This window comes from Mytilus galloprovincialis, chromosome 6 (genome assembly GCF_965363235.1).
Source record: "Mytilus galloprovincialis chromosome 6, xbMytGall1.hap1.1, whole genome shotgun sequence".
NCBI classification, from domain to species: Eukaryota; Metazoa; Mollusca; class Bivalvia; order Mytilida; family Mytilidae; genus Mytilus; species Mytilus galloprovincialis.
In genome coordinates, this window is record NC_134843.1 from 19,543,745 (window position 1) to 19,558,122 (window position 14,378).

The window sequence follows — 14,378 nt, forward strand, 5'->3', positions numbered from 1 at the left end:
TATTCAACAGCATAGTGAATTGCTCAAAGGCAAAAAAAACTTTTAAGTTCATTAGACCACATTCGTTCTGTGTCAGAAACCTATGCTGTGTCATGATCAACTATTTAATTTTAGATTTAAAAAGTTTGAAGAAGAAATCTTTAATTGATTTGTAAAATCTTGACATTTGTTTTGTGTAAAAAAAAACACAATCCAAATTCAGAGCTGTATCACGCTTGAATGTTTTGTCCATACTTGCCCCAACTGTTCAGGGTTCGACCTCTGCGGTCGTATAAAGCTGCGCCCTGCGGAGCACCTGGTTAAATTTGGTAACATTAAAGTAACAACAACAGATTGAAATATATCAATTACTGGAAAGCGTTTTCATATAGAATCATTCACATGTAATTAACGAATATATGAGTAAACTGACATTGATTTTAAGAATTAACGTCGATTGAAGACACAGTGATAGTAATTATATGTTGCGTCGGAGGACACCACAATATCTTTGTTTTTTTGACATTTGTCTTGGAAAACACGTTCAATTTAATCAGTTCGTCGGTACTTTTAAATGTAATTTCCAATAATCGGAATGGGAAGACAAAGTTATTAATAAACAGATCATATGAATAGTGCTTTACAAATTAAATTTCCAGTCTTATACATTCATCCGTTAGGTAGTATTACAAACTACTTAATCAGCTGTATGTCAGATGATTAGGGTAGCATCCTAGGGGAAGGTATCATAATGGATAGTAGATTAGGACATTATCAGACATAATAAAAACTCCATTAAAATCAAACTTGGTGGTCTTAGCTGATGATTATGGTCTATTAACCCCGTGTGCTCTTTCTTCCTGATATCATGTCTGTTATATACAGTTCTGTAGACTGGTCTTCGTTTTTGTCGAACAAGAATTAGTAAGTTATGTAGCAATGGTGTTTTATCGATAAAAAGGCGGATCAATTACTTTATGGAATGATATCCTGATACTTAATTTCCGAGTCCAGCCTCAATCAACTAAAATTTAAATTAAACTAATGTATACAAATGTAATGATAGGATTTTTTTTGATGATGTGTTTTTAACATGAAGGGCTAAAAGGTTTGATTTTGATTCCTGTTACACGTATTTTTTTTTATTTATCATGAATAAGATAACAGGAAGTAAAATATTGTTTTTTAAAATTACCACAACGACAGTTTGAGGGAGGGTTCTAATTTACGAAGTAATAGGTGGGCAATTCAACGAACCCGAGGCCATCCTTTAGAGTTACATTTTTTTATGTTTGAATTACGTATATTAGAAAGTTCTAGTCAACATTAATTCTCTGTCAAGTTTCATGATCATATCTATCACCCACTGACTCCCTAGAGTTTTGTTATTTGAAATTAAATGAAAAATAATTTATCTATGGAGGTTGCTTCGCATCTCGGACAATGTTTCTTTTTGAGATTCATTATATCGTGTATTAGTACTATCGAGTTAAGTAACCCCGTGACAATTCGCTCAAAATCAAGCTGGAAATTATCAAGTGGTATTCACATTTTGAAGTTCAATACGACGTCTGAATATTCAAAAATTGGTCGAACAAAATAATGTGTAATTTTTGCATGAGTAAACCAACCAAGAACATTTTGCTTCATTTTGTAGATATATACTTTAAATGGTATAAGAAATAAAACACACTCCTTGATTATTTGTCGGATGAATAGAATCAAATAATATTCATCCTAATAATTTATATTTGCAGGAAAATACGTTGGAAATAGACCTATCAAGCTCAGAAAAAGTAACTGGAAAGATAGAAATATAGACATTGTACGAAAAAAGGAAAAGGAAAAGAAACGTTTGGGACTAAAATAGAATCATATGTATTGTTAACTTTTAACACAGGACATAGGCTTAAAAAGCATCAATTATTGTCATCTTTTAAAACTGGACACTGGTCAGAAAAAAATATCAATATTTTGTCATTTATCATTCATTAACTTCATAACAGAATGCAGAGGAATGAAAGAAATCATGATATTGTACCAAGACAAAGAGGTTACATGTGAGACCTTATGTTTGTTTATTCAAAATCAGGTATTTTACTTAAGTAAAGAATTAAATTGATTTGTGTTTTTTATTTCTGTCCCTTATATGATCTCTTTATATAATCCCCTATAATTTTCATATGATGTTAAGCCTAAATTCTTATTTTTTCGTGTGTGTCATGCATCTGGACAAATACTGTTATACAACGAAAAATCTTCGATTTTCACGTTGAGCCCACTGGATTTTCATCCATACTGTACCATGTATGAAATTAATCTGAATTCATGGTCAAGAAATTCAAATCTATATTTATATAACATCCTTATCTTAAAATCATCAGTGACAATGCACTGATTGATAGGCTTAAAAATACAAATCTGATGTAAATGTTGACGACTTTCATAATGGCATTTTCTTAACCTTTCATTGCATTACATTGTCTTTAAAAAACACATTGTTTTTTCGAGGGAGAAATCGGATCGAAGAAGCAAAAAGGACTAAAACTAACTGATTTAACTTACCAATTTCCAATGCAAACTCACATAAAACCAGAATGGATATCAGGCAACCTAAAGAGAAAAACACAACATGTATTTTCACTTAAAAGTACTCGACAATAATAAAAAAAAAAACATCTCTAGGATCCTGGATAGAGTCTCTTTCTATTGCTTTAATTGACTAGTACTAGTTTAAGATATGAGGAATATGCATTTTATTTCTGTCGATGTAAATAAATATGCAATATAAGATGATTGTAGGAAAATATCTAATATATTTGTATGAGTTTTAGAAACAAGACGAAAGGTGTGTCTCACAGAGCTTTTTTTCATTTTTCGTATTGAGTACAAATAAATTTTATGTTGTATGACAATGTACATGCCTATACTATTGCATACTGTAATTTACAACCGTAATTGAAGGTAAGATGTTGAAAAAATTCAGAATATGTCTTTGGTTTTGATAAGAAATCGTCAAAGTTGAATTGTGGACCGCGAAGAGGACCTTACAGTGAACTGTCAAGCAGAAAGAATTAATCACTTTGCCATTACCTCAACATGGAAGCGCAGAAACATGAAACTGCATTGTGTACAAGTACAAATAAAACAATCATTTATGTACCTGACATTTGTACAATAGTTGCCTATTGGAGGATAAAAGCATTTATCTTTATATCATACCTGATCTATGAATACATTTTGTAGAAGAAGACAGCGTATTAATATAGATAGCTAAGCCTCTCACTTGTATGACTTTTGCATAAATTCCATTATATTGACAACGATGTGTAAACAAAACAAACAGACGTATTAGGTAGAAATGCTGAAAATATGGGTACATCAGTCAGTATTTTGTTATAATCTTAATCACTGTAAAAAAAAATTAACAAATATGGAACAAAGAAACACGGCATATAGGAAAAAGTAAAAATGTAAGATAAGAAAACAAAAAAATCACCATGGCATAATAACAAAATGATGGGATGTATAAGTAGAGAGCCACGTCAAATGGATAACTCAAAAATAACCACTAAACAGTAAAACTTATTTTCATAAGCACAAATAAAAAATACGACAACACGTAACTATGATGATAATTTACCATCACCGTTAACACAATGACGGGATTCATAAGTACATAGCCACGTCAAACAAAAAATAGACTAAAACAGTAAAAGTATTATTCATCAAGACAAGTAAAAGAATACTATAATACTTTATTAAGATGACGAACAACGTCAGTACCCAGAATCTTTACTTCAAGACCGTAGTGTATTATTTATGAAGATGATACGAAATTTCTATAGCAGCAATGTCTTTGTACCTTTTGATGAATTATTTTTCCATACTCCTGGTTCATCAACTTTCTACTCAGACACTGGTGATGTTTTACAAAGTCTTTACCAACAGCTGTAAGCTCTTGAATACCGAATACGTTGAGAAATATATATCCCATATGGTATATATTTATCCCATAGAGACGATGTCCTCAGGTGTGTAACAAAAATTACGTTTAATTCTCAAATGTAATTTAAGCTTTGATTCGAGTATCAACTTCATACACTGTATACTTCCATACTTCACTTTATATTGGATAACTTGAAATACCATTTCGTCTTTCTCTCTGCTACGAAGGCAAACATCAAGACAGGAATAACAAATGTATCAAATTTCTTTCTGTGATAGTTTAGAGGTCTAAATAATTCTTTTTTTTTAAAACTTTATACATGGAATCCTTGCCTCACAATTTGAAATATAAAAAAAACGAAAAATACCATTGAGACATTCACATAAGTAATTCAAAGGAAAACTGACATGGCTACTTTAAAGAAAGTAATACGACAAAAAACACAAAAAAAAACATATAACGCTATAGATAGGACAACAAGAACCCCATCAAAAACTAAGAAAAAAAAACAGGTTCTTCTGACGTGTTAGCAGACCCTGCTCCATTAGGAAACCCGACATGTTGATTATGATAATGATAAGTACAAATCTGATGATCAATTTCATTCGATGAAATCACAGTCACAGTCAAATGAAGAAAAAATACAGATGCCAGGCTAAAAATTTGTACGCCAGACGCGCGTTTAAAACATGTGTTTTTATCACCTTATTTATTATGAGTAAGGCGTCTATGTGTTCGTCACTTATGTTTCCCTTGAACGCGACCTCATTTAATGTATCAGTGGTCAATGTTTAGTTTACGTAGTCAAGTCTTATATCAGATACAATAAGCAGCAGGTCAACTAGATTTGGTGTAACAAAATATTTTAACACGAACACGTCAGAATAGCACATTTCAGCTATCCTTGACTTTATTTTAAAAGTTTATTGGCCAGTGTTATTTTTTTCTGATTTTATCTGCTTAATATTTAGACTTTTTCTCGAAATGACTACTGATGGTAGGTTGAATACCAAAATTTATGACAAACGCGATGATTTAAATTTTTCTATAGTTAACTTTCCATTTCTGTGTAGCAACATCCCAGCGGCACCAGCATATGGAGTATATGTGTCTCAAATGATACGTTACTCTAGAGCTAGCTCAAAGTACGTTGATTTTGTTGAACGAGGAATACTGCTATCTCAATGACAAAAGTTGCTAAGACTATGAATCAATCAAATTAAGGTCATCACTCAAGAAATTTTACGGTCGCCATCATGAGCTGATTGGCCATTTTGACAAAAGTGTGTCAAAAATCATATCTGATATTCTTCCTCAGTTATAATAACCTTTCATCATTACCGAACTGAACAAAGAAATATACGTATACGGTTCAGGAAATGCTTACCCTTCCGGAGCACCTGATTTCACTCCCGTTTTTTTGTGGAGTTCGTGTCGTTTCTTATTTATTATTTATAACTGTTAATGTTGATGTCCCTTGATTTTGTGAGTCTTTGCTTACTCCTTGGTTTTGATTGTTATTGTTTTTCATATACAAAATGGCAAAGATATTTGGTGTTTGGATAGATTGTAAGGTGTACATGTCCGTATGGCAGAATCATCTGACCTTGACGATCTCTGATTTCATACCTGCTTACGCGCGTGAATGGTCAGTTTATATGAACTTAATTTAATATATGGTTATGAGAACGGATGACTGAAAATAACATTTCACAAATTGGTTGAAATACAATTTGTCTGTATCTCAACATATATATAAACGACATGTTTCTGTCGTATTTCTTTAGTCACTAGAATTGTCGTCTGAACTGCAAACTTTCCAAATGTGTCCTCTGACATTTTAGCTGATTGTGGACTTACATTGTAGGTGATGCAAAGATAGCAGCGGTCGCTTACTCTCTCGACGAATATGGTCTCGCTAACTGTAGAATTTATGTTGTTTCCCTTTTTTTTTATACTTTTTAAATGGATTTATTATATTTCAACATGTGTAAACCACTGTTGTCTTTAATTTTAATTCACTTTTTGCTAGAAAGCTATTAATGAAAACGACGCTTGCACGATTCACAAGTCACATTATAGAAGCAAATGTTTTGGAATTGCGATATAATAGTCGAAACGTAGTGAACTTTTGAACTACAACGCATTTGGGTTTAAAACTGGAGCCAAAAGTCACATCAAGACATGACTAATTGTGTAGGAGTTCTTATTGCATTTTGTCATGATCTTTAGGGAATCCAAAAAGCGAAAATTGATTGGCATTGAATCTTCTTACGACATTTGATGTTGGATTCTGGAAATTTGATTTGTGGTTACCACAGAAAGAGTCGTTACTCGTCCTATGTTTAAACCACGAGACTTTATCTGCCCTAAAAAGTAAAATCACAAAAATTCTGAACTCAGAGGAAAATCAATTCGGAAAGTCCATAATCACATGGCAAAATCATATAACAAAACGCATAAAAAACGAATGGACAAGAACTGTCATATTCCTGACTGGGTACAGGCATTTTCAAATGTAGAAAATGGTGGATTGAACCTGGTATTAATTGATCCATTTTTAAAACTAAATGGCTAGTTTTTATTATAAACCTTTGTTCATATACTTTTTTCTCTAGAAAATTATATAGTTTGTACAAATTAGAAGAAATTTCCTTTTTTTAATTGTTTGCTTTAAAATTCCAGTAAACAATTCGCCGATACGTTTTCTGTATGCAGTGAACTCAACGTGATGTTTCTTGTAAAAGTCCGGTGATCGCAATACGCATAGATCTGTTATTGAAATAAACTATTATCATATGTACATGTTATACACGTGCTAAATATGCATTCCTCTGTGTTGATTGTTTACTAAGGTGACAATCACCAACTACTTCTTTAAAACACGATAATTAATTAGTTGCCATATTTTAACAGCATAACAGACCGAAATGATAAAAACAAATTACAATTAAACGATATTTGTGAATTAAAAAAATAATAAAAAAATCATACACAGAAGAGTTTATGATATATACATGCATTGGATCAAGAATTGGATAAACATTATTTTTCATCGGTCACTCATTTCATACGACTTAAGCAAATAGCAAAATCAAAACACATTAAAAGAATAGCTGTCATGTTCCTGACTTGGTACAAGCATTAAATTTTGTAGAATTGGTAGATTAAACCACCTTTCATATGTAGAAAGCGAATTTCAAACAAATAGCAATTATGCGTTCTGACCATAACTAACACAAAGCTTTTTAAGCAAACTTTGAATATATTCCAGTGCTGTTTGGGGTAGTCTAATAACAGGACAAATTTCAGCTTTTCATGTTAGGACTGAATTGTAATTTTTAAAACTAAAAAAATAATCATAGAGGTTAGAGATGCCACTCCATACATTTAATGCGCTTTATTAGGTTATTGTCTGTATCAATGCTCAGTGTTGTAATATGCCGGATATAATCAGTTTGTGACATCTAAAATTCTCCTGGGATTTATTATACATAAGTAAATAACCTTTCCAATATTTCTCGTCAATGCGGATTTCTAACAATATTTTTCGTACATTTATAGAAATGTCAAATTTTGTTTGAGAACTTGCATTTTTTATGCGCAGTAGTTTTCGAAATATAAATCTGTAAGAATCCTCCTATATGACGATAGACATTTTGTTGTTTAATTTAGATCTTTATAGAGTATTACCGTACTTGATATCTGTCGGTATGTCTAACGATAAAATGTCAATTGTTAAACGTTCGATGGAACTATGTTGAATTGTAGAGACCAATAATTACTAATTTACAATGTATAATCTTTAAAATTCACATTTGACAGAAAAATTTCATTTTATTATTTAGAAACTATCTCTTGTTGTTTTAGATTTGAATTGCCTATTAGTCCAGTCAATCTAAGAATTAACCTCAAAATAATTGCAACAGAAAATGTTTGAGTTCTAATCTAAAGCATTATGCCCTTAATATGCACAGATAAAAATCGCATAAAATCCAACTTGAGGAAAACTCAAAATCAGCATTTTTAATTTCCTATGGAAATTAAAATTGGAAGGGGAGGTAACTCCGCAAAAATGAGTCTTTTTTTGGTCAGTTTTTGGTTGATTTTCTTGAAATTTATGTAAAGTATGATACTTTGATGGGGTTACAAGTTGATATTTGAATAAATTATATAATCTTCTGCTCATGAAATGTACAAAATCGAAGTGTTATGGGTAGTTTTATTTTTTTGTGTGCATTTTTCATTAAAGAAATCGCAAATTTGAAGCTTTGTGGTCATTTTGAAAAAATAATGTAATAATTTGGTATTGTTTATATCTGTATATTATATTTTTCAGCATCTAATTGTCTAAAGAACTTTAAACCACAAAAAGAATACATGCCTAATTATCAAATTTGAGATTCTTACCTTGACATGTTGAAAAATTCAATAAATGGTCAACTAATGAATTACGAAATCTAGATTATAGCTTGATAGTCTGGCGTACTAAATAATTATAATCCTGTTACCTTTGATAACTATTGATAAAAGATATGCAAACACCTTTAGAGTTGTTTGTTATACCCTAAAGACTGCTAAAAAATCAAGAATCAATACATTCTGATGAATAGAAGCGGTAAAGTTATAATTTTATATCATTTTGAATTGATATTTCTACCTTTTTTGCAAGAGTTATCTCCCTTTTCAATGCAAATCTCCATAGGAATTTTAAATGGTGATTTTTTTAGTCTTCCTCAAATAAGATCTTCTGTTGCAATTACTTTCAGGCTAGGGTCAAATTTATGCTAGATTGACTGGACTATATTATAAAATAAAATATCTAAGATTGTTCTGCAGCTTATATTCTCCGTCTTGCAGAATGCACAAGAGTATCCTCTACCCTGATTTTTTTTTTCTCCAAACAAGATCTGTAAAATTGATGAAATATAACATATTCTGATCTTATTATTTTACTTACAATATTAAATCAGTAATATATTGAAAAAGCCTTTTAAATGTGACAATTTTGTTTCTGAACACAATTGTTGTTATTATTATAAAATAGTTACGGGTTGTGTTAATCTTTTGTTATAATATGGGTATTGAAACATTGGACAACTGTTTTCGAATAAATTTCATGACCAGGCATTTTTTTTAGGATTTTCCCCCACTGTATTTCGGTTTCTGTGATATTTGTAATTACTATACAGAACTAATTGTTTGGCCTATGTGTGTCTTAAAATTAAAATCTTGTAGATCTATATATCTTTTTTAATTGAAATTATTGTCAGATTTTCTATTGCACAATTCAATTCGAAAATGAAAAAAGTAAAATAACAAGTGCACGAAATTCTAAGGAAATTTCAAATCAGACACTCCTTTTTTTTAATTTCTCATGCTTTTCTACCTCAGGAATAGATTACTTTAGCTGTATTTGGCAAAACAGTTAGGAATGCTCGGTCCGCAATATTCTCAAACTTTGTACATTATTTTGTACATTATTTTTCATGTTCAAATACAAAGTTTCAATCCTGGTATCTATAAAGAGTTTATTATCAAACGGCAAGATCAAAAGCAGGAACAGACCAATCAAATGATTTGCTTGCAAAGTTTTCCATCGGTTGTGATAATCAACTTTAATGACTATTGAACAACGGTATACCAAAGCAGGAAGTGACGTATATACTGCCACGACGTCCATTATAGGATGTATATTGTTGTCTTTATTTATCTTCTCCCTCCATCCCCAAACAGTGTTTACATGATATAGATCCCAGTTTGTCAAACTATAAGGTAGGGTAAAACAGCCCGCAATATAATGATGGTAGCATGTTGGTTATATATTAATTGTAGACTCTCTGAGAAATTAAGGAAAGATGTCATGCTTCAGAAATCAATGTATTGTGTTTGACTTTGCCGATCAATTCAAATTTGACAGATATAACCAAAAATATAATTTTTAGCCTGTTTTAATCTGATTGGCAAGTCTTGAATCATGGTATACTGTATGTATGTAGATGTGTGGGAGGCAGAACACAAATTTTGCAACAATTATAGGCTAATGTAAAAACCTGACACTGTGCATGATACACAGAATATGGGTTTGAAAAAATCAACATAGCGCATGAGTTGACACACTGAATGAGCTTAAATATAAGATTATTAGACCAAATAATTTCATGGTTCTTTAACATATATCAGACCAATATATATTCCCAAAATACATACCACATCGGAATTATAAGGAATATCAATGGGGAAGAAACTTCATCCTAAAAATTAACCTTACCAAAGAAAGACTATATGACATGTTAGGGAATATGGTCTTTGCATCTTATCCAGATAAGAAACGTGTTAAAAACTTTGTGTAGGTCTATTATTATAAATTAAGAGAAATTAGGGGTATGACGTAAATAATTCAGAACCAAAACTTCACAACAAAGACACAGATGAGATGTATGTCACACAAGCAATCAATATACTAAAAATAAACGGGTCTGAATGGTTACTAAGATACTCATTTAAGCCGAACCTGACAACAGGCGCATTTAGTTCAGATAAGGCAACAATGGACATTAAACAAGAGGCTATCAAAACGACAAGCTGGTTATATTAACCTTTTTTGTGTCTTGGCATTTTTCAATATCACAAGAACCATAACTCATGAACGGTGAAAGCGAAATCGTCAATATCACAATTGACCTCCATTTCGTTATTAGAAACAGTAACAATATAATAAAAATTGAAAAGCTTTAGTTAAACAGTTCACGATCGAGTTAAAGCACGGACATGACTGGAAACACCATTTTTCAATCTTTCAAGAACCATAACTCCAGAACAGTAAAAGTCAAAATAGCCATGATTGAACTTGACCTCCATTTTGTCATCAATAACAAAATATTAAAATTCTAAAAGCTTTGTTGGAATGGTTCATGATTAAATGCATGGACATTTGACTGCCCCTGCCCGACCGCTATACATCCCCAAATCAATAACCAACATTTTCGTCGAAAATCCAGTTACAATAACATTAACGGTACCAATTTTCTTGTACAAAGGTTTCATCATGAACTGCATAGAATTTTTTTAATCTGAAAGGAAATTTGGCATAGATATAAACTCAAATAGACCTTATTAAAATAACGAGCTGGCGGAATCGCTCAAGAAAGTGAAGCTAGGTCCGAAAAAAATCAAATCCAAATATTGACAGTGTTATAAAAGAGGATGGTGATATCAGCTACGACCAAGAAGTTATACGTGAACGATGGAAAGAGGAATACTCAAAGCTCTTCAAATCAGATACAACACTAATTGACGATGCTTTCATTAACAATTTACAAGAAATGAACCGCAAGTTGGAAAGTGAATACGAAAATTTAACGACTCATATTGATGAAATATCAATACCGGACGATATGAACAGTAACATCTCCTTAGAAGAAATCGAATCAGCTATGAAACACGCCAAACCAGGAAAAGCTGTAGTTGACAACTTTCCAAATGAAGTATTGCGAAATACAAGCTTATTAAGCGTGCTACAAAAGTTATTCAATGTGTGCTTCATAAACGGTATAGTACCATCAATGTGGTGCAGTAGTATAATTCAACCAATATTAAAAGACGGAAAATACTACAGAAATCCCATGGGTTACCGTTGTATAAGTTTGATGTCGACAGTTGCAAAAATGTTCAGCTTTATCCTCAACAAAAGACTTGTAACATTTTTTGACTGTAACAACACTCTTTGTGAAGAACAGAACGGATTCAGAAAACTTCGTTCGTGTCTGGAACATATATATGTTACAGGGAATTTGTAAAATCAGTGATTCTGTAAAATCACTGGACTAATCAGTGATTTTGTAAAATCACTAACAGTTTCAGTGGTTTTGTAAAATCCCTGAAATTGTTAGGGATTTTACAAAATCACTGAAAATAGAGCTAGGGATTTTGTAAAATCCCTGATTACAATTAAGTATAAATTGCTACTAGAAATGTATTTTTCTTAATATAAAAATAGACTTATGATCACTAATGATTTTGAGATGTATTAGTTTGTTAAACACTATGCGCTAGAATAAGTGTGTAATGAATGACTAAAAGGCATGTAAACGTATATTTAGACCACTGTGAATTTACTTATTTTCGCATGGCAAGTTTACATAATTGCCCTTCTTTTCGATGCATGTCTGTATCAAATCAACCCGTACATGAAAAATTGAACTCTGCTTATTATAGACTTAACGACAATACCTTTACTGTAGCAGTTCTACGTTTTTTTAGTTGGCATGCCTCTCAAAGTTCCTTGTAAAGTTTGCAAACTTTCTATTTGCGTAATTTTAATACCATTTTGTCCCTACCATCATGACCTATGTGAATTTTCTGAACTATGCTGTACATGTCTTAAAGACATACATGATATTTCAAAACATCTTCATCTGATGAATACCGCTTTTAACGATTTTTTCAAATATTTGCCACACATACCCTTACCCACTCAATTTCTTTTACCTAACATATGTGTTTCCTTCTCTAATGACATCAATCAACCTACGTGTAATGATCCGTTTTTATATTTGATCTAAAACAATTGATGTAATTGGTTTCATTTTATACAGTAATTACAGAAAACCTATAATAAACAGTAACTTTCCATCAAACAAGGTAGTGATCTTGTTTTGTCTTCTTTCTGTAGCTCATTGACAACAACAAACATACACATATGTTTGCTCTTAATTTAAAGACAAATAATGAATGAATTTATTTTGTAAATTCCCTGAATTTAATCAGTGAATCTGTGAAAAAGATCTTAATTATTTTAGGGATTTTGTAAAATCACTAGTCAAAATCAGGGGTTTTATAAAATCACTTATCAGTTCAGTGATTTTACAAATTCCTTGAAATTTCAGTGATTTTACAAAATCCCTGAATTCATAAATTCCCTGTAACATATACACGCTTTGTACTATTCTAAGAAATAGAAAAACTATGAAACTAGATATTTACCTTTGTTTCGTAGACTTTAGTAAGGCATTTGACTCTGTCAATCACACATTTTATGACACAAGCTCCTTTGCGCAGGGGTACATGGGAATATGATTAAGACTATTAAAAGTATGTATGCATACTTGCAGAGTTGCATAAGATTGAACGTAAATGTGACAGATTGGTTCTCTGTAGATTCGGGGGTACATGGGGACAATATGGCACCTACACTGTTTGCCCTGTTTATAAATGACTTATCGCTTGATGTTAACTCCTTACATTGCGGTATCAAACTTAATAAAAACTTAGAGATCAGTATATTAATGTATGCGGATGACATTGCTTGATTTCTGACACAGAGGAAAATCTACAGTGTCAATTGTCGAAGCTTATGGAATGGTCCGCTAAATATAATTTATTCCTGAACTGCGATAAAATGAAAATACTGCACGCTCGAAAGCCTTCAAATGAACGGTCAAAATACAAGTTTGTCCTTGGCAATACAACTGTTGACTACACATCGAGATACAGGATTTACGACATCAGAAACGACAGGCTATTCAGACAGTGCAAACGAATTGGTTACTGCAAGTAGCAGAGCTCTTGGTGCCCTAACATCAAAATATTACCAGATTGATGGACTAAATTATGAAACGTTTACCAAGCTTTTCAGTAGTATAGTGACCCCAGTCATGGACTATTCATCGGGAGTGTGGGGCTACAAGATATATGATAAAAGAGAGACCCTTTAGAACAGGGCTATTAGAACTTTTCTTGGTGTCGGAAAAAGTGCACTGAATCCAGCAATTTGTGGTCACATGGGTTGGACACCTCTCTATCTTCGTAGGCGTTGTAATATCGTTAGACTTTGGCATCGAATCATGAGTATGAATTCCAATAGATTGCCACACCAAATATTGGTATGGGACTCCGTTTTTTCCAAAACACTTGGTATAACGATCTAAAACAGTTGATGGCAAATTGTGAACTAAATAACCTGTTTAATACTAGTACAACTGATGAACTAAGCACAAAATTCTTAGCTAATTTTGCCGAAAATGTGATGGATAATTTCTTCGAAAATTGGAAAAGAGATGTCAACAATATGCCAAAGTTAAGAACATTTAAACTTTTATACTCAAACTTCGAAGCCCAATCGTATACATGTCAGGTCAGTATTGTCAAGACATTCTGACAACGTTCTGCAATTGCTAGAATGAGAAGTGGAACATATCCATTGGAGATTGAAAAAGAACGATACCGTGGAACCCCGGCTAACAGACTTTTTGTAAAGCATGCAAATTTCCTCTGCAGTTGAAGATGAAAAACATTTTTTTATTCAGTGCCCTCAGTACTTATCAAAACGGAACACTTTTTTTGCTGACTTTCATAATCGCACATCTATCAATTTATAAATATTAAATGACGATGAAATACTCATTCTACTACTTACAACTAACAGTAAATTTGTATAGAATTATAAAAT

At 31.9% G+C, this 14,378-nt stretch overlaps 1 protein-coding gene across 1 annotated transcript in view; it reads left to right on the forward strand.

Annotated features, from left to right (window-relative positions):
• LOC143079150 (uncharacterized) overlaps positions 1–2,101 on the forward strand; it is a 34,775-nt gene extending 32,674 nt beyond the window's left edge. Inside the window, exon 5 of the mRNA XM_076254368.1 lies at positions 1,737–2,101. Within this exon, the coding sequence (XP_076110483.1) occupies positions 1,737–1,849 (113 nt within the window). The 3' untranslated portion in view covers positions 1,850–2,101. The remainder of the gene's footprint in view (positions 1–1,736) is intronic.
• The last annotated feature ends 12,277 nt before the right edge of the window (positions 2,102–14,378 follow it).